This window comes from Dryobates pubescens, chromosome 31 (assembly GCF_014839835.1).
Source record: "Dryobates pubescens isolate bDryPub1 chromosome 31, bDryPub1.pri, whole genome shotgun sequence".
Lineage (NCBI taxonomy): Eukaryota > Metazoa > Chordata > Aves > Piciformes > Picidae > Dryobates > Dryobates pubescens.
Window position 1 is genome coordinate 9,629,678 of NC_071642.1, and position 19,957 is coordinate 9,649,634.

General features: G+C 60.1%; 1 protein-coding gene across 4 annotated transcripts in view; it reads left to right on the forward strand.

Moving 5' to 3' along the window:
* OGDH (oxoglutarate dehydrogenase) overlaps window positions 1-19,957 on the forward strand; it is a 41,993-nt gene extending 22,036 nt beyond the window's left edge. For 3 of the 4 annotated variants that reach the window (XM_054175010.1, XM_054175008.1, XM_054175009.1), the window contains exons 5-24: window positions 3,696-3,740; window positions 6,316-6,431; window positions 7,521-7,675; window positions 8,450-8,596; window positions 9,807-9,897; window positions 11,009-11,188; window positions 12,029-12,157; window positions 12,587-12,766; window positions 13,992-14,144; window positions 14,706-14,808; window positions 14,962-15,090; window positions 15,879-16,029; window positions 16,119-16,246; window positions 16,336-16,514; window positions 16,678-16,749; window positions 17,142-17,267; window positions 17,915-17,987; window positions 19,254-19,417; window positions 19,493-19,647; window positions 19,733-19,957. In XM_054175010.1, the coding sequence (XP_054030985.1) occupies window positions 3,696-3,740; window positions 6,316-6,431; window positions 7,521-7,675; window positions 8,450-8,596; window positions 9,807-9,897; window positions 11,009-11,188; window positions 12,029-12,157; window positions 12,587-12,766; window positions 13,992-14,144; window positions 14,706-14,808; window positions 14,962-15,090; window positions 15,879-16,029; window positions 16,119-16,246; window positions 16,336-16,514; window positions 16,678-16,749; window positions 17,142-17,267; window positions 17,915-17,987; window positions 19,254-19,417; window positions 19,493-19,647; window positions 19,733-19,853 (2,597 nt within the window). In that variant the 3' untranslated portion in view covers window positions 19,854-19,957. The remainder of the gene's footprint in view (window positions 1-3,695; window positions 3,741-6,315; window positions 6,432-7,520; window positions 7,676-8,449; window positions 8,597-9,806; window positions 9,898-11,008; window positions 11,189-12,028; window positions 12,158-12,586; window positions 12,767-13,991; window positions 14,145-14,705; window positions 14,809-14,961; window positions 15,091-15,878; window positions 16,030-16,118; window positions 16,247-16,335; window positions 16,515-16,677; window positions 16,750-17,141; window positions 17,268-17,914; window positions 17,988-19,253; window positions 19,418-19,492; window positions 19,648-19,732) is intronic. The other variant, XM_054175011.1, reaches the window with a different exon arrangement.

Here is a 19,957-nt window from a genome sequence, read left to right on the forward strand (position 1 = left end):
AGCAGTTAGTGCTGTATTGCTTGAGCTCCTCTCTCTCTCACAGCTTGCTAGGGAGATGCTTCACCAAGCCAGGGGGGAGGCTCTGAAGTTTCCTGAGTCATGATCACTCCCAAATTGCCACGGAGGGGCTCTGCCCCTCTCTGGATGGCTCCTGGTGCCCTGCTCCTGTGTCTCTTTCCAGCTGGTGATGTCATTGGATCTGCTGACCCAGCAGTGGAAGCAATTGCACCTTCCACAGGGAGGGTTTGTGTTGAGGACAGCTGGAGGTCTGCTCCCTCGGCTCCTCCTGCTGCTCCTGAGGCCAGCTGAGGGCAATGGGGCAGCTTCATCTCAGTGGGGCTCAGCTGTGCCCCTTGGGCCCCAAGAGCTGAGGGCAATGGGGCAGCTTTATCTCAGCCTACCCCATGGCACTGTCCTGCCCTCCCTCCCTCTCCACTTGCTGCAGCCTCCACAGATGCCTCAATTGTCCCCTGAGCTCTGAGTCCGTGCTGGTGATCATAACAAGGAAGCTTTAGGAGGTGTCCCCCATCCCAGCAGGGGGATGGGAGCCCAGTACCCTTGGGTGAGAGCTGCATGAGTGTGGCACAGGAGCCTGTGTGGTACCCAGGAGTTGAAACCCTTCTCTGCTAGAGCTTAAACTCAGCACCTCTCAGCGTGCTGATCTGCAGAGCCCCAGCTCCAAGGAGGTCCTGGTGCTTAGCTCTTCTGTCTCGCTGGTGCTTCCCAGGGGTGGTTACCCTGGCAGGAGGAGGGCTCCAGGGGCTTGCTTCTAACCTAGAGTAGTGCAGCAGTGCTGGTTACTAACCCTGCACAACTGGATCACAGCCTTTGCTGCGTGGACACCAGCTGGATTCCTTGGGCAGCTGCCAGCCCTGGACCTGCTGGACCTTCACACAGGGTGAGGTGTGCTGGGAGCAGCAGGGTTTGGTTGTCTCAGCCCCATGGGTGATGAGGAAGCTGCTTCAGGCTGGACTCCTGTCCCTGGCTGCACCTTGGGAGCTCTGCATTGGAGCAGGTCCTGTGGCTGGGAGATGCTGGCCAGGGCCCCAGGCATGAGAGAGGACCCCAGGTGCTTGTAGCCAACTCCAGGAGATGTTTGTGGGTGACTGATGCCACTCTTGGTGGCTCAGCAGAAGAAAGGGTGAGGAGAACCTTTTCTGGATCAAGGCTGTGGGTGCCACAGTCTTGAAGTGGAGCAGCAGAGCCTGGTGGCCCTGTTTCCATCTTGAAAGGAGAGCAGGGCCTCCATGGAACCCAGAGCTGCAGAGGGTGGCAGTGCCTGCTCTCCCTTCAGAGGTCACCTCTGCCATGGCTGGATCAGGTGGCCCCAAGCCCTGCCCTGTCCCGGAGCACTCCCAATGCTGAGGGCACCCAGGGCTTCCCTGGGCAGCCTGTCCCATTGTCTCACAGCCTCCTCCTGTCCAGTCTGGTTCTGCTCCCAGTTCAAACCCATCACCCCTTCTCCTGTCCCCACAGGCCCTGCTCACAAGGCTCTCTGCACCTCTGAAAGGCCACCAGAAGGTCTCCTGGAGCCTTCTCAAGGCTGAACAGCCCCAACTCTCTCAGTCTGGCCTCCAGCAGAAGGCTTTCAGTCCTTGGATCTTTTTGGTTTTGTGGCCTCCTCTGGACCTGCTCCAACAGGTCCGTGTCTCTCTTGTGCTCAGGAGAATGGGCTGGAGGGGCAGAGTCCCTTCCCTCAGCTTGGTGGCCATGCTTCTGCTGTAGCCCAGGACACAGCTGTTGGTGGCTTATTCCCATGATTCCACCCTTCAGTATCCCCAAGTCCTTTTTGGCAGGGCTGCTCTCCACCCACCCACCCACCCACCCATGCATCCACTCATCCATCTCTCCATCAATCAGCCATCCATCAGCCATGCATCCTTCCCCCCACCCCCCAAGCTCAGCTGGCACTGAGGGTTCTGTGACCCCCTGCAGTATGACCCAGCCCAGCTCTCCACAGTGGAAGTGTCCAGGCATGGCTGCTCCTCCAGCCCATGACCTCCTAAGTCAAACTTGTGTTTCTTAGAGGCTTTCCCATGGATGGTCCTTGTGGGTCCTGGGTTAGTGACCAGGAATCCAGGAATTCCCAGGAAGTAACAAATCCTGGGAACCAGCTAGTGCCAGCTGCCCCTGCTAGGACCCCAGCCTCCAATGTCTAATCACAGGAGGCTTCCTTGCTGCAAGTCTTGATGAGTGAAGAGATTTCCCCCTGCTGTCATCTGCTTGACCTTCAAACCCAGCTGGAGCAGAGCTTGGGAGCAGCACTGGGTGAGGGGCAGGAGAGCACAGCTGGGGCAGTGTGGCCGAGCCCGAGGCTGGCTGCTGCCTGCTCGTGGCAGAAAGGTCCTTTCTGAGCCACTCCTGCTGGCTGCTTCGGCTTTGAAGGAGCATTTCCTGACTCTTGCCAGGACAGCCAAGAACAGGAGTGGTCTGGAAACTTGGAAGCCATCTGGTTTGCTCTCTCTGAGCAGTGAAGTCCTTAAAAGTCATCTTCTGTGGAGCCAGCAGCTCCAACCCTGGCTGAGCAGTGCTGGAATTCAGAGGAGCTCCCTGGCTAATGTTGGACATAGATCTGGCTCCTCAATTGCCTTTTGTTCAGCAGCTGGTTTGTGTCTGCTTTGAGAGCTCCCTTTGCAGTGTGAGTGGAGAGAAGCCTGCCTGGGTGCTGAGTGTTTGGGCTGGAGACAGCAAATTCCTCCTGTTCCTGTCCTTTCTGTTTAAGAAACCCAAAGTTTTCTCCCCTGGGTCTGCTGCAGCTGCTCTGGTCTGGTAAGTGGTGTGAAGCAGGGACAAGGTGACTGCAGGAGCTTGATGTGACCTGTCCACCTTGGCAGGCTGGTGCCCAGGGCTGTGTGTCAGTGTCTGTCTGTCTCTGTGCAAGGCAGCTGCTCCTCCAGCTGGGGAAGAGCCAGGCTGGCCCCTGCAGGGCTGTGGGCCAGAGCCTTGCCACTTCCCTCCCTACTTGGAGACCTTGCTGAGCAAACCTCTCCCCAGAACATCTGATTCTTCCCTGCTGACCAGGAGAAGGCTTCCCAAAGCCTTTCTTGTGACCTAGGTGAGATTGAGGCCCTTGGGGCACCTAACCCAAGCCGGGAGTGCAGCTGTGGGGCCTCTGCCTGCCCCCTGCCCCAGCAGCTGGCACGGCCTGCCGGCACTGCTGCCTGCATCCACGCTTGGCACTCGGTGGGCATTGTGCCTGGCTCCCTCACTAACAGCCTGCTTGTTAACTGTCTGATCTGCCTCCTGTCTGAGTGCTGGCAGCAGTGCTGCCTCCTCAGGAGTCACTCTCAGAGCCTCCTGGTAGTGAGGAGCTCAGTGGAGCCTCACAGGAGCAGGGGGCAGGGGGAAGCTGAGTTTTGGTGGTGTGAAGCAGGTGAAGAAGACACAGTGCCAGGTCTTCCCCTGCCATCTGAAGAGATCTCAAACCATGCAGCTCAACTGCTCTCCAGGATCTGATGCCTTGTTGCCCTCCTTTCTCCTTCCTCCTCTCCCCAAGATTTCTTTTCTGCCTAGTAGTCATCCTCCCTCCCACCCCTTTTGCCTCTGATGGTTTGGACTGTATTTTAAATGCTGTGGTTTGGGTTTTTTTGTGCTTTCCACCAGTACTTGTCACAGTTCCAGAGGTTTTTTGACTAACTTTGATTGCATCTCTCTATCTTCTCCCTTTCTGCATCCCCCTTCCCTGCCCACCCCAGATCTTGCAGTGTTCAAGGAGCGGCTGAGAGTGTTAACAGTAGGAGGTATGCAACTAACGAGCCTTTAACCCTCTGGAGTGCAGGACTCTCTTTGAATAGGCTAATGTGGGCATGAACCAGCGCAGTAAAGCTGTCCCCTGCCCACCCACCCCACTCTGGTATCCTGTGGCATGTTTCTTTTTACCTTGTCCCTCTGGACAGTCTGTAGGTGCTCTGTTAGTGATGCTTTCAGCTGCAGATGCCCGGTGCAGAGCCTTGCTGCCCTACTCCATCCCACCTGTTTGCATGCCTAGCTTGCTGCAGGACCTGGCTTGTTGGCAGCTTTGGTTTCAAGAGGCCTCAATCTCCCCCTTTGGTTCCAGTCTCAAATCCAAGCTGTCTTCTGCCTCTGCCCTGGCAACAGTTTGGCAGCCCCCACGTGGTGGTCTGAAGGGCTGAGCACTGCCAGGAGATCTGACACTGGCAGGCTGCAGCAAAGCAGAAGCAGAGAGAGCCCAGAAAACTTGCGAAACTTTGACAGCCCTCAAAATGTGGCTGAGCCCTGGGAGTGGAGCAGCAGAGCAAGCCCCAGCCCTGTGCCCTGGGAGCCACAGCTGGATGCTTCCCTGGAGCTTCCAGCCAGCAGCTTCACTGAGCTGCTCTGGCAGGAGCTGCAGAGAAGTCCTGGAGGCAAAGAGCCAAGCCCTTACCTCCTCAATATGTGGCTCAGTGCTCCAGCGCAGAGCTCCCCAGGGGCTGCTTTAATTCCATCCCTGGGGACTGGCAGTGTCCAGGAGGCTGCTGTTGGCAGAGGAGGGGGAAGGCACAAGGGCACCCAGGAAAACCACTGCAGGCTTGCCCTGGGTGTTCCCAGCCATTTGTTGGACTGGGTTGGAGGGATCTGGGGGGAGCTGTGGTAACCCTGCCTCCTCTGTGGCTCCTGCCCTGGGTTAGCAAACACAGAATCACAAAATGGTTTGGGTGGGAAAGTCCAACCCCCTGCAGCCAGCAGGGACATCCCCAGCCAGAGCAGGCTGCTCACAGCCCCAGACAACCTGACCTGGGCTGGTGCCAGGCTTGGGGCAGCTCCCAGCTCTCTGGGCAGCCTGGGCCAGGCTCTCCCCACCCTCAGTCTCAAACATTTCTCCACTCTCAATCTGCCTCTTGGAGCCCAAACCATCCCCCCTTGGCCTGTCCCATCAGGCCCTGCTCTAGACTCTGTCCCCAGCTTTCTGCTCAGCCCTTGAAGCACTGCAAGGCCACCAGAAGGTCTCCCTGGAGTCTTCCCTTCTCCAGGTTGCACAACCCCAACTCTCAGCCTGGCCTCATACAGAGGGCTTCCAGCCCTGCCTTGCTGTGGCCTCCTCTGGCTCTGCTCCAACAGATCCCTGTCTGTGCTGAGGGCTCCAGAGCTGCCCCAGCACTGCAGGGGGGTTCTGAGCAGAGGAGCAGAATCCCCTCCCTGCTCCTGCTGCCCTCACTGCTGAGGATCAGCCAAGGACAGGCTGTGGCTCATGTCCAGCTTTGTACCCCCAGCACCCCCAAGTCCTCCTCCTCAGGGCTGCTCTCCAGCCCTTCCCCCCCAGCCTGGACTGATACCAGGGCTTGTCCCAGCCCAGGTGCCCTTAGCCTTGTAGAACCTCCTGAAGTTCCTCTGGACCCAGCTCTACAGCTTGTGGAGGCCCCACCTGGAGACCCAGCTGAGCTGTGAGCTTGGAATGGACAGAGAAGGGCCTGAGGGAAGTGCTGGGGCTCTGGCAGGCAGTGGGCAGCTCCTCTGCGGTGCCCTGCTTCCAGCCCAGCTCCTGCCCCAGGCAGGGCTCAGCCTTGGGGCAGCTCTGCTCTCTTCTTCCCAGCTCTGCTTCTGCCCTGCTGCAGCAGTTCAAGGGGTCTGTTGCCTTTCCTCCTCTGTGCTTCAGTTTCTCCACAGACATCCCTGACCCCAGCAGGCTCTGAGGCTGCTGCTGTGGGTCTGACCCAGCTGCTTGCAGGCCCTGGGTAGTAGCTGCCCATGAAGCACAGCACCAAAAAGCAGGGGCTTTGCTGAGCAGGGCCAGGCTAAACCCCTCATTAAGAGGCTGTTAATTAGGACAGGGGTAGAGCAAAAGCCCCTTGGGGCCAGCCAGCTGCCCTGCTCCCAGGCTGAGCCATTCAGGAGAGCCCATGGCAGACCCTGATGCCATTTCCTCTCCTCTGTTTCTGCCTCTGGGGTTCCACTGCTGTAACTGTTTCCTGCTGCACCTCGGCTCTCCGTGTTCCATCCTCACCGGGTGACAAGCCCTCCGTTGTGCTCAGTGACCTCTTGCCCCCTCTCCTCCTCCTCCCTGGTGCCATTTGTGCTGTGTTCTGTGCCCCGGGGGCTGCCCCAGCTCTCTGTCATCGGGGGGCTGCCGCTGCCCGCGCTGTCTCCTCCCGCACCCCCCGGGTGTCTGTGTGTAACTGCTGCCGGGGTCTGACGCCTACCAGACCTCCTCCATCTTTACTTTTGGGTTTATGTTCCCTTTTTCCTTATTTTTTTCTTTTGTGTCCCTTCCCCCCCTCTCCCCAATGCCGCTGGTACGTGTGTGACGGTGTCCCCCTGCTCCCCTCCCTTCCTTCTTTCTCCTGCCTCTGCTTGTGCTCCCCGCGGCGAATCCTGCAGGCTTTTACGGGCTGGACGAGTCTGACCTGGACAAAGTGTTCCACCTGCCCACAACCACTTTCATCGGTGGGAACGAGTCTGCCCTGCCCCTGCGGGAGATCATCCGCCGGCTGGAGGTGAGGGCAGGGTCTGGCCGCAGCCTCGACGGGGGGCGGAGCAGATGCTCTTTGGAGGCCCTGGGTCCTGCTGCTGCCCCCAGCCGGGGCCGGCCTGGGGGGTTTAGGACGTCTGGGCCGGGAGCTGCTCTGCAGAGCCTGCGCTGCTTGGAGCAGCTGCCTCGTGTTGCCTGCCCGTCTCTGATCACCTCCAGCCTCACCTTGCCTTCGGTGCAGCTGAGGTGGGAGCAAACTGAATCCTGCATGTTTTAAAACCTCTGCAGCTGTGTTTTCCAGTTCAAAGCAGCAGGTGGTGCTGGGGGGAGTGCACGAGTGGGCTGGTGGCAAGCAGTACCCACCAGGCTGCACGGGGTAGTGACCCTTTGAAGGGGCTTGGGACAGGAGCAGCTCCACCCTGGGGCTTGCAGATCTTGCAGCAGGTTCCAGATTTCACACCCTGCTGTGAGTGCAGGCAGCTCCCAGGTGAGCTGCAGCCTTGCTCAGATGGTCTCTGCTAAGACAGGTTGACCTTGGAAGAAGTAAAGCTGCATCACCATCTCAGATAAGCTGCAGGAAGAGGCTCCTCTTCTGGTGGGGGAGGTGGTTTTGCTGCAGGCTGATGTGGGGCTGTGGAGCTAGTCACAGCTGATGCCGCTGGGAGGGCAAATCTCACCTCCCAGGTGGATGTGAAGGACTGGAGGGTCTGATCCAGGGCCCCTGGGGGAAAGGGAATGAAACATTTGGATGCTGGATCATGAGCAAGGGCCGAGCTGCCTCACAGCATCCCGGGGTGTCCCCTGCATTGACAGCTCAAGTGAGGTTCCCAGTGGGGCTGGCTGCTGGGCACTGCTCATGCATCCCCCCAGCCTGCCACCCTGCTTATGCCAGCATGCTGGCAGCACGGTGCAGCTGCCAGGCAGGAGGTTTTGTGCCTGCACTGCTGCAGGAAGGCTCTGGGTGCCCACAAGGTCACAGAGGGGAGTTCTGGAGCCCCTGGCCGTACTTTGGCCCCTGCGCGATGCCCCTGCCTGGCCGCGTCTTGGGCGGGGGTGAGGTTGATGCTGCAGCCCTGGCTAGCGTCTCACGGCCCTCCTCACCCCACCTGGGCAGATGGCTTATTGCCAGCACATCGGTGTGGAGTTCATGTTCATCAACGACCTGGAGCAGTGCCAGTGGATCCGGCAGAAGTTTGAGACCCCTGGCATCATGCAGTTCACCAACGAGGAGAAGCGAACGCTGCTGGCCCGGCTGGTGCGCTCCACCAGGTACCTGCACGCAGCCCTCTCGCCTCCTGCCGGCCCCAGCTCCCAGCTGGAGCCACGCAGTCACCACCTGAGTCACCTCCTGACGTCAGCTGGCACGGTTGGCTCAATCAGCAGGGTGACGCCAGCCTGCTGGCAGGCTCAGGGCTGGCACAGAGCCCAGAAACCTGCCTGAGCACAGCGCTCTAAAAATAAGGTTGGAGTGCAGCACGGTGTCAGGGGATGGGGGCTGCCAGCTGGGCTCTGCAGGAGGTGACAGGTGACTGGGTAGGCTGTTGGGCTGCTGCATAGTCTGCTTAACCATTGTTTGTTCTGTAGCTCCCTTGGTGCCATCCCATCCTTTGTCCAGGTGCCCTCAGCTGTAGCTCTGGCACTGACCCCTCTGTCCCTTTGCCTCCCAGGTGTGAGGAGCTGCTCCTCAGCTGTAGCTCTGGCACTGACTCCTCTGTCCCTTTGCCTCCCAGGTGTGAGGAGCTGCTCCTCAGCTGTAGCTCTGGCACTGACTCCTCTGTCCCTTTGCCTCCCAGGTGTGAGGAGCTGCTCCTCAGCTGTAGCTCTGGCACTGACTCCTCTGTCCCTTTGCCTCCCAGGTGTGAGGAGCTGCTCCTCAGCTGTAGCTCTGGCACTGACTCCTCTCTCCCTTTGCCTCCCAGGTGTGAGGAGCTGCTCCTCAGCTGTAGCTCTGGCACTGACCCCTCTGTCCCTTTGCCTCCCAGGTGTGAGGAGCTGCTCCTCAGCTGTAGCTCTGGCACTGACTCCTCTCCCTTTGCCTCCCAGGTTTGAGGAATTTCTCCATCGGAAATGGTCTTCAGAGAAGCGTTTTGGTCTGGAGGGCTGTGAGGTGCTGATCCCAGCCTTAAAGACCATCATTGATAAGTCAAGTGAGAAGGGAGTGGATTATGTGATCATGGGGATGCCCCACAGGTAACCCTGACTGTCTCCATGGTCATGCTTGGGGCGTGGAGGAGGGGGATGGTGCAGTACTGGAGAGCAGCCTGGTTCCTGTGGTTCCTGCCATCACCTAACTGCTCGTGGCTGGGGCTGAACCTTAGCTGGAGAGCTCAAGCCTTGGCTGCTCTTTGCCCATCCTGCTGATTTTAGTTTCAGCTTGATTATGAATTCACCTGCAGAGGGGTGGAGGTGTGGGTGGCAGAGCTGGAGTCCCAGGCCAGGACTCACCTGCCCTCTCTGGGGCAGCTGTGAGGATGGAAAGACTAGAGAAGTGGAGCTGTGTGAACCCCATGAGGTTCTGCAAGGCCAAGTGCAAGGTCCTGCACCTGGGCTGGGACAAGTCCTGGTATCAGTCCAGGCTGGGGGTAAAGGGCTGGAGAGCAGCCCTGAGGAGGAGGACTTGAGGGTGCGGAGCTGGATATGAGCCCCGGCCCAGTCCTGGGCTGGTCCCCAGGAGTGTGGGCAGTAGGGACAGGGAGGGGATTCTGCCCCTCTACTGTGTTCTGCTGAGACCCTCCCTGCAGTGCTGGGGCAGCTCTGGAGCCCTCAGCACAGACAGGGATCTGTTGGAGCAGAGCCAGAGGAGGCCACAGCAGTGCTGGCAGGGCTGGAAGCCCTCTGCTGTGAGGCCAGGCTGGGAGAGTTGGGGTTGTTCAGCCTGGGGAAGAGAAGGCTTCAGGAGACCTTCTGGTGGCCTTGCAGTGCTTCAAGGGCTGAACAGGAAGCTGGGGACAGAGTTTAGAGCAGGGCCTGTTGGGACAGGCCAAGGGGGGATGGTTTGGACTCAAAGAGGGAGATTGAGAGTGGAGAGAAATGTTTGAGGATGGGGAGAGCCTGGCCCAGGCTGCCCAGAGAGCTGGGAGCTGCCCCAAGCCTGGCACCAGCCCAGGTCAGGTTGTCTGGGGCTGTGAGCAGCCTGCTCTGGCTGGGGATGTCCCTGCTGGCTGCAGGGGCTTGGACTGGATGGCTCTGAAAGGTTCCTTCCCACCCAAACCACTTGCTGGGTGGTGGCTGGGCCATCCCCATCTGCAGGCTCTCTCAGAGCCTCCTCCCTGTGTGACCCTGCAGCCACTGCAGGAGGTGTGGGGTTGTGACAGCCTCTGTGTGGCAGTGAGGGGTGGCAGGTCCCCACTGGCACTCAGGCTGCTGCTGCTGGCTGCCAACAGCAGTCCTGGCTTTGCAGGGGCCGCCTGAACGTCCTTGCCAACGTGATCAGGAAAGAACTGGAGCAGATCTTCTGCCAGTTTGACTCCAAGCTGGAGGCTGCTGATGAGGTGAGTGAATGTCCTCTGCTGCCTGCAGCAGCCTGCTGTGGCCTGTTCCCATCTAGCCCCTGCAGGCTGTGGTGGCACTTGGTGGCATCAGCATCACAAGGATTTCCACCCAGCACAGCCCTGCCTGTGTGACTGCAGCCTTCACGGCAGTGCGGGGCTGGGCTGCTCCTGCCCGGCCTGGAGGTGCCCTGTGCCCAGGCTGCTGCCGCTGCCTGCAGCGCAGGCTGGGCCTTCAGCAGCTCCCACAGGGGTAAAGCAGCCTTGGGGTGAGCTGGGTGAGGGAAGGAGGCCAGGAACAGAGGCTGGCTTGCAGCAGCCCCTGGTCCCCGTGCAGGGTCCTAAAGCAGCTCCAAAAGCCTCACAGCTTGAACTGCTGCAGGTTGTGCCAGGGCAGTGTGCCTGTGCCCTGAAGGTTTCCATGCCAGGGAAGGTTAGGTTGGAGATGAGGAACAATTCCTGTCCTGCAGGAGTGGTCAGGGACTGGCCCAGGCTGCCCAGGGGGGTGGTGCAGGCTCCATCCCTGGAGGTGTTCTAGAAAGGTGTGGCCGTGGCACCTGGGGCCGTGGTTGATGCCATGGGTGCTGTTGGGTTGCTGGTTGGGCTGGGTGATCTCAGAGGGCTTTTCCAACCCAACCAATTCCATGATTCCATCTCCAGAATCTGGGATGATTTGGCTTTTGGGAAGCTGGGCCAGGCTGGCTCTATCCTGCCATCACCTTCAGGTGGGGTTTAGAGGTGAGGAAGCAGCAGCTTGGGGCATCAAGGTGCTCCAGATGGCAACTGCAGGGTACTGCCAGTGGGGCGAGGCATGGCTGTACTGTGCCAGAGCAGAGCTTGGTGAGCTTGTTACAGTGTCTCCCCCTGCACACACAACCTTCCCTCGGTGGCCTTGGTGCTCACCTGAGCTTTGCTGGTCCTTTAGCACCTGGAACAGGCCAATTCTGCTCTGCTAGGTGCCAGGACAGCTCCTGCAGTGAGTGAGTTCCCACTGTTTGCTGCCAGTGCCACCAGAATATGCAGCCATGGTGTGGTGCTGCCCTGCCTCAGGCCTCCTTCCATGGTCCAAAAGCCCTCCATGATCCTGGGGTGACTTCCCTCTGCCCCTCAACAGGGCTCTGGGGACGTGAAGTACCACCTGGGGATGTACCACCGGCGGATCAACCGCGTCACTGACAGGAACATCACCCTGTCCCTGGTGGCAAACCCCTCCCACTTGGAGGCAGCTGACCCTGTTGTGCAGGGCAAGACCAAGGCAGAGCAGTTCTACTGTGGGGACACGGAGGGGAAGAAGGTGAGTGGTGCTGGGACACCCCAGTGAGGTCACCTGGCCTGGATGGGGCCAAGTGAAGAAGCCCAGGTGGCTTTTGGCCGTTGTGCCCCTTCCTCTGCTGCCATCCTGCTGTCACCCTGACTTTGGTGTCTGCTGGGAGGGAGCTCTGGTAGGGGCTTGTCCACCCGAGGCTCTTGCTTTCCTCTGGCTGGGCTGTGGGGAGCAGGACACCCACAGCCCTGGTTGGAGGACAGGAAGAGGGGTGGTCTGAAAGCCAAACCAAGCATCACAGCCTGGGGGGCTCAGCAGTGGGAGTCTGCAGCTGAAGGACCTCACCATGCCCAGGGATGAGCACTGGGGCAGCTGGAGCCAGCAGCAGGAGGCAGCCAGGTGGGGAGGGGGCTGAGGGGGGCTGTTTAAGGGCTAGTTTGTTGCAGACCTGGCTTCAGCACCGAGGAATGGAAGGGTGAGATGCAAAGGGGCTGGATATAAACAGGCAAACCCTGGCCTTGGCTTGCAGGCTGCATCCTCAGCCAACCCAGCATCACCACCCAAGCAAACTCCTGGCCCAGCTCCTGCCCAAAGGTCTGGGGTGATGGGGGAGTGGGGCATTTTTGTAGCTCTGAGGGCTGTGCTTGGGACTGGGATTCATCTCCTAGGCCCTGTGCACCTGTTGCCACCCCAGCGTTCGTTTGCTGCCCCTGCTCCGCTCTGACCCCCTGGGAGAGCAGCAGATGCATGAGCCGGTTGCTCTGTGTCCTGTCTAGGACACCAAAAGCTCATGGGGATGAGAGTTGGGCCCTTTGCTGGTGGCTTCCCCTGCCCTCCATCCCAGCTTGAGCCCTGGCTCCCCGTCCCCAGGTGATGTCCATCCTGCTGCACGGGGACGCTGCGTTCGCGGGGCAAGGCATCGTCTATGAGACTTTCCACCTGAGCGACCTGCCCTCCTACACCACCCATGGCACTGTCCACGTGGTGGTCAACAACCAGGTGAGGAGCAGGTCCCCATGTCCTCGAGGTCCCCTGGGCTGTGCTGCAGGCTCAGGCCTGGATGGTCGCTGGCTGCAGGCGGTGGCTGATTCCCTGCCGGAATCTGGGGCTTTGCACCCAGCTGCGTGTCAAGGAAGCTTGACAGCAGCAGCCTTGGCATCCAGCCTGGCACAGGGGTGGTGCAACCCGATGCCCATCATGCAAGGGCACGCAGGACTGCCCTGTTGTGCTCCCCTCTAAACCAGAGCTCTCTCACTGGGAGCAGTCTGTCCCCAGGGGCACAACAGGAGGTTGGCCCAGGCGTGGCAGACAGGGGTGGGTTGCGTTGAGGGGCAGAGCCATGGCACACCCCCAAGCCGCCCTCCGGGCTGTGGGTGCTGCTTTGCAAGCCCTGCACTGTGCCAGTGCCATGCCCTGCCCCCCCTGCAGATTGGCTTCACCACAGACCCCAGGATGGCTCGCTCCTCCCCGTACCCCACCGACGTGGCCCGCGTGGTCAATGCCCCCATCTTCCACGTCAACGCCGACGACCCCGAGGCCGTGGTCTACGTCTGCAACGTGGCAGCAGAGTGGAGAAGCACCTTCCACAAGGATGTGGTGGTGGACTTGGTAAGGCACCTTCCACAAGGATGTGGTGGTGGACTTGGTAAGGCACCTTCCACAAGGATGTGGTGGTGGACTTGGTAAGGCACCTTCCACAAGGATGTGGTGGTGGACTTGGTAAGGCACCTTCCACAAGGATGTGGTGGTGCACTTGGACACCTTCCACCAGGCTTCATCTGTGATGAGGCTCTGCTGTGGCTGCTCATCCATACCTCCTGGGGTGTGTTTTCTCCTCCTGTTTGGTGTGAGGGGAGGGAGGAGGTGGTGGGGAGCAAGGCAAGGAGGCACTCAGGAAGTGACAGTGTCCCCTGGATGGAGCCTGCCCTCATCTCCCATGCTGAGGGGGACATGCTTGGGTCCCTCCTGGGCTTTTTCAGACCCTTTGTAGCACTTCTTGCATCTGTGAAAGAATGACCTCAGGGACCAGTAGAGGTGCTGGGGATTGAGCTGGTGGAGAGCAGAGCAGAGGAGAGGGACCTGGGGGTCCTGGTGGGCAGAAGGATGCCAGTGAGCCAGCAAAGTGCTCTGGTGGCCAAGGCAGCCAATGGCATCCTAGGGTGTGGTCAGTAGGTTCTCCTCCCTCTCCTCTGCCCTGCTGAAGCCACATCTGGAATATTATGTCCAGTTCTAGGCCCCTCAGTTCAAGAAGGACCTCAGGGAACTGCTTGAGAGTGTCCAGCACAGAGCCACAAAGCTGCTGCAGGCAGTGGAACATCTCCCTGTGAGGCCAGGCTGAGGGAGCTGGGGCTTGGAGCAGAGGAGCCTGAGGGCTGCCCTCATTGCTGGGGATAAAGATGTGCAGGGCTGGAGCCAGGCTCTGTTCAGGGATGTCCACAGACAGCACAAGGGGCACTGGGGGCAAGCTGGAGCAGAGGAGGTGCCAGGGGAAGAGAAGGGAAAACTTTGCCACTGTGAGGGTGGCAGAGTCTGGAGCAGGCTGCCCAGAGAGGCGGTGGAGTCTCCTCTGGAGAGCTTCCAAACCCTCCTGGATGTGTTCCTGTGTGATCTGCCCTGGGTACCCCTGCTCTGGCAGGGGGATTGGACTTGGTAATCTCTGGAGGTCCTTTCCAACCTCTGACACTCTGTAATCCCAGGGCTTTTTGCCTTCTGCACTGTCCTGCCACAGCCCACACCTCACTTAACTACTTCTCTGCTGCTGTGCCTCAGGGGCTGCTGTTGGAGCTGCAGGTTCCAAGCAGCTGCTTTCAGGGGCTCTGTGCCTTGCCGGCAGGTGTGCTACAGACGCAACGGTCACAACGAGATGGACGAGCCCATGTTCACCCAGCCCCTGATGTACAAACAGATCCGGAAGCAGAAGCCTGTGCTGCAGAAATACGCAGAGCTGCTCATCTCCCAGGGGGTGGTCAACCAGCCAGAGTATGAGGTACTGACCCCTGCAGCCTGGCACGGAAGCTGAGGGCAGCGTCAACAAGGAAAACAACTTCCCTTGGCTGAGCTGGCTGGGAAGCTGGCTGTGCCAGGGCCTGTTTCTGCTTGGCCTTGTCACCTAAAGGTGGCAGTGCTGCCCACCCTGGGTAGGAGCTAGGGCTTGGTCTTGGACCCTGTCGGCTCTGTGCGGCACCAGAACTCCCCCTTCAAGGCCTGGGCAGTGCAGCACAGGCCACGTGGCTCTGGGGCTCACCTTGGCTCTGCAGCCCTTGGCTCACTGTCTGAGGATGTGCAGGGCCTTGGCAGCGGCTCTGCCTGCTCCTTCTTGCCCCAGGGCTGCTCTGCAGCATCTTCAGGGTTGGAATTGAGTTGTTGGTTTGGTCTCTCAGGGGCCTCCAGCAGCAGCTTTGCTCTCCAAGGCTGAGCTGCACAGCACTGTGGGGACCAGCTGTGACCTTCAGCATCCTGGCAAGCTCACATTGAGGCCCTCAGACTTGGCACCCTTGTTTGGGGACCCCTCAGTGATGCTTTTCCACCTCTTGGTTCTGCCTTTCAGGAGGAGATTGCCAAGTATGACAAGATCTGCGAGGAGGCCCACGCCAGGTCCAAGGATGAGAAGATTTTGCACATCAAGCACTGGCTGGACTCACCCTGGCCTGGTCAGTCACTAGCAGAGTGCTGGAGGTTGCTGGCAAGAGCCTGGCTTCTAGGCAGCTCCTGGCATCCCCACTTGTGCTTGAAGGTGCCCTGAACTCTTCCTATGGAGCTGGGCATAGCCTACACAAGGCACTGGACTGCTCCTTCCCCTGCAGGTTTCTTCACTCTGGATGGGCAACCACGGAGCATGAGCTGCCCCTCCACCGGGCTGAACGAGGAGGACCTGACTCACATTGGGCAGGTGGCCAGCTCGGTACCCGTGGAGGATTTCACTATCCATGGAGGTAGGAGCTTGCAGGAGCTGTGCCAGGCTGGGCATATGTGGCAGAGAAAATGTGGGATAGGACTGGAATGTGGCCTGGAAGGGATGTTTGATCTGTGTGGCCAGCAGATGGAGGGAAGGGATTCTGCCCCCCTACTCCATCCTCCTGAGACCTCCCCTGGAGCCCTCCATCCAGCACCAGACAAACATGTTTCTGCTGGAGTGGGATGAGGAGAGGCCACAAAAATAAACATCCAAGGGCTGGAAGGTCTCCAGGAGACCTTCAAGGCCTAAGCAGAAAGCTGGGGGCAGAGTTTAGAGCAGGGCCTGTTGGGACAGGCTAAGGGGGGACGGTTTGAAACTAGAAGAGGGAGATTGAGAGTGGGGAGAAGGAGAAATGTTTGGCACTGAGGGAGGGGCGAGCCTGGCCCAGGCTGCCCAGAGCAGCTGGGGGTGCCCCTCCAGCAGAAGCATTCAAGGCGAGGTCAGATGAGGCTTTGAGCCACCTAATCTAGTTAAAGATGTCCTTGCCCATGGCACAGCATGGATTAGGTGACCTCTGAAGGTCCTTTCCAACCCAAATGCTTCTGAGAGTCCACGAGAATTAGTTCCTGAAGGAGCTGTAGTTACAGGAAGTGAACTCAGAACCAGCTCTTGGGAGCTGCTCCTTCCTTCCCTGCAGTCCTGGCTCATCCCTCTGGCAGAGGTGGATCCATTCCACTGCCCCCAGGCACCTCTGCCCCCGGGCACTGGCAGTCTGTGGGACAGCTGTGATGTTTCTGGAGCTGTCAACCAGCTTCTGCCTGGCAGGTTTGAGCCGGATCCTGAAGACCCGCGGGGAGATGGTGAAGAACCGGACAGTGGACTGGGCGCTGGCAGAGTACATGGCCTTTGGCTCCCTGCTCAAGGAGGGCATCCACATCCGCCTGAGCGGCCAGGACGTGGAGAGGGGCACCTTCAGGTGGAGCTTTCACTGGCCACAAAGCTGACTGCAGCCCTTGCAGAAGGCTGACAGTGAAGTGACACTTTCTCTTTTCCCTCCTGTTGCAGCCATCGCCACCATGTCCTGCACGACCAGAACGTGGACAAGAGGACCTGCATCCCCATGAACCACCTCTGGCCCAACCAGGCTCCCTACACCGTCTGCAACAGCTCCCTCTCGGAGTACGGCGTCCTGGGTGAGCTCCCTGCCCGCCGGGGCCGAGCCTGGCGCCGGGGCCGAGCACTGGGCCCTCACCAACCCCTCGGCTTCTCCTCTGCCCCTCAGGATTCGAGCTGGGCTTTGCCATGGCCAGCCCCAACGCCCTGGTGCTGTGGGAGGCGCAGTTCGGGGACTTCCACAACACCGCTCAGTGCATCATCGATCAGTTCATCTGCCCCGGGCAGGCCAAGTGGGTGCGGCAGAACGGCATCGTCCTGCTGCTTCCCCACGGCATGGAGGGCATGGTAAGGACCCATCCCAACTCAGGGGCACCCCGGGCTGCCCATTGCTTGCACCAGAGGCCGAGCTGAGGGCAGCAGTGGGTAGGTAGCACTGCTAGGAGCACAGCGGTGCCTGGCATCAGCTGCTGGTGCCAGCTGTGCCCTAGACTTGCTGTCCCCATGGCAGGGTCCCGAGCACTCCTCCGCCCGCCCTGAGCGGTTCCTGCAGATGTGCAATGACGACCCTGACGTCTTCCCTGTGAGTGGGGCTGTCCTGGGGGCACAGGCACTGCCTGCCGGGGGGGGAAAGGGGGCAGCCACTGCTGGGTGGGCTGGGGCAGGTGTGGCAAGCTGAGGGCTCCTGCTGCAGCTTGGAGGTTTGGGGGAAAGAGGCTGAAGCCGGTGCCCAGGCTGCAGCTCCACCATTGCTGGCGGCACGAGGCAAAGGTGGTGCCAAGGGCGGTGTGGCAGGGGGCTGCTGGGTGGCCCAAGGTGATTCACCTTGGCACAGGCTTGCAGCCTCTCCCAGATGTGCTCTGAAGGGGGGAGAGGAGGATGGGAGGGCTGAGCAGGGGCCTTCTGCCCGCTGCTGGAGCTTTGAGGCCAAGGGGCACCTCCTGTTTCCTGCAATGCCGCTGTCCGCTGAGGCAGAAGCTGCTGGATGACTTCGACGTGCGCCAGCTCTACGACTGCAACTGGATCGTGGTGAACTGCTCCACCCCTGCCAACTTCTTCCACGTCCTTCGGCGCCAGATCCTGCTGCCCTTCCGCAAACCGGTCAGTGCCAGCCCCTGCTCGCCTCCCCAAACCCGTCAGTGCCAGTGCCAGCCTCTGCTGCCCTTCCCCAAATCAGTCAGTGCCAGCCCCTTCTGTCCCTCCACAAACCGGTCAGTGCCAGCTGCGCTGTGCCCAGCTCGCCCAGGACATCCCTGCCTCACATCCCTGCCAAGCCTCTGGACAGGGCTCTCAGCAGGCCTGTTCTTGCAGCTTGGCAGCCAGCCTGGGCAATTTGCCTCTGCCTGGGCCAAGGACCTCGTGGTGGTCAGGGCTGGCTCATGATGTGCTGCCAGCTGACTCGGGAAGGCCAGAGTGGCTGCAGGCCCTTCCTTGCTCTCCATGGGGACATCAGAGGCGTTGAGGCTGGCAGGCATCCCAAAATGCCACTTGCCTTCAGCTCCAGCTGTGGAGCAGGCAGGTTCCTGACAGCACCCCGGCCTCCTCAGGGGAAACCCAAGCTGGGAGAGCTGGTGCCATGAGAAACTGGTGCCCAGTCTGGCAGAGCCTGGCAGCTGATAGAGGAGCAAACCTCTCGTGGCTGCTGCTGTGCCCAGGCAGGGCTGGCAGCAGCTCCATGCTCTGGCCTGTGCCTGCTGGGGAGGTTCTGCTGAGACTGACCACCTTGCTCTGCCTCTTCTCCACCCCAGCTTATCATCTTCACTCCAAAGTCACTGCTGCGCCACCCTGAAGCCCGCTCCAGCTTTGACGACATGCTGCCAGGTACAAGCAGGGCAGAGCTGCCCATTCCCTGCCATGGGATGAAGGGTGAAGGGCAGGCACCGGCTGCCCCGAGTAAAGTCCACCTGGCAGCAGCCTCCCCATGCCAAAGGGCAGCCGTGTGAGGCTGACACCATGGGCATCAGGCCACTGCAGACAGCCCATGCCCCAGGGAGCTCTGCACCAACATGGCACAGGTTCTTCTTTCCTCCCTCCCTGCTTCCCTTTAGCACCCAAGTGGCAGGCAGCCAGCATGTGCCAGCTGAGGCCATCTACCCAGTAAACTGGAGTCACCCCTCCCTGGTGCAGGATGGCACCCTGGAGAGATGTGGCTCAGCTCTGCAGGTTTTGCCATCGTGCTGCTACCCATCAGGGTGCCATGCCTGGGGATTAGTAGCCCTGAGTCCCATTGAGCTGTGATGGTTTGAACTGGAGCTAGGCCCAGCATCTGCTGGCCTGGCTCTGCTTGTCTGTTTGCCTGCCCAGGTTGGCATCCCGGAGGGGCTGGCCTGGGATGTGGGTGCAGGCAGCTGCCAGTATGGTGCCCTGGGCTGCCTATAGATGATGGTGCCATCCTCTCCTGTGGCATCCTCCCCACCAGGGAAGTGGTGGGAGTCCCCACTGCTGTAGGTCTTCAAGAAACGTGTGGCCGTGGCATCTGGTGCCATGGTTTGATGGCCGTGGTGGTGTTAGGCTGATGTTGGACTGGAGGATCTCAGAGGCTTTTCCAACCCAAACCATTCTGTGACCTGGGGAAACAAAATCATTGTAATTTACACCAAACCACCACCCAGTCACCATCTGCTGCTCCCTCCTCCACTGCTGCAGCTGGTCCCACAGCCTTCCACAGGCTTCTCCCACCAGCTTGGGTCCCTTCTGTGGGCTGTGATCCTCCCAGCCATGGATGGCTGCAGCGTGGGCATCCCTCACAGTTAAGACCTCTAAGGGCTGCAGTAGCTCAGCTGTCATCGTGCCACAAACCGTTGGGGAATGGCTGCTGCACCATGCTTGAGAACCAGAGGAAACGGCCTCAAGTTGCTCTAGGGGAGGGTTAGGTTGGAGAGGAGGAACAATTCCTGACCTGCAGGAGTGGTCAGGGATTGGAACAGGCTGCCCAGGGAGGTGGTGGAGTGCCTTTCCCTGGAGGTGTTGAAGTATACGGCCATGGCACTTTGGGGCATGGTTTAATGGCTGTAGTGATGTTGGGTTGATGTTGGACTGAATGACCTCAGAGGCTTTTCCAGCCTAAGTGGTTCTGTGGTTCTCCAGGCACTCACTTCCTCCGTGTCATCCCTGAGAGCGGCCCCGCGGCGCAGTGCCCCGAGCAGGTGCAGCGGCTGCTGCTCTGCACCGGCAAGGTCTACTACGACCTGACCCGCGAGCGCAAGGCGCGGCAGATGGAGGCCGCCGTGGCCATCACCAGGGTGGAGCAGGTGAGCACGGGCCAGGCCCGGGGGTGCCGTGGCTCCCTCTGACGCCACCCTAACGCCACTCTGTGTCCCTCGCAGCTCTCGCCCTTCCCCTTTGACCTGCTGCAGCAGGAGGCTGAGAAGTACCCAGGTGCGGAGCTGGTGTGGTGCCAGGAGGAGCACAAGAACCAGGGCTACTACGACTACGTCAAACCCCGCCTGCGCACCACCATAAACCGTGCCAAGCCTGTCTGGTAGGGGCCTGGCAGTGGCTGTGCTGCTAGGGGACACACTCTGTAGTGCAGAGCCCACCCTCACCTGCCACCTTCTTCCCTGCAGGTATGCAGGACGGGAGCCGGCAGCTGCCCCTGCCACCGGCAACAAGAAAACTCACCTGACGGAGCTGCAGCGGCTCCTCGACACGGCCTTCAACCTCGACGCCTTCAAGGGCCTGGCCTAAGCACCAGTCTGCTGGTGGCAGCACCCTCCCATCTGTCTGTCTGTCCCTCGCTCGTCTCCCCCCTCCCTCCTCAACTACAGACCCTGTCAAACCCTACGCTGGTG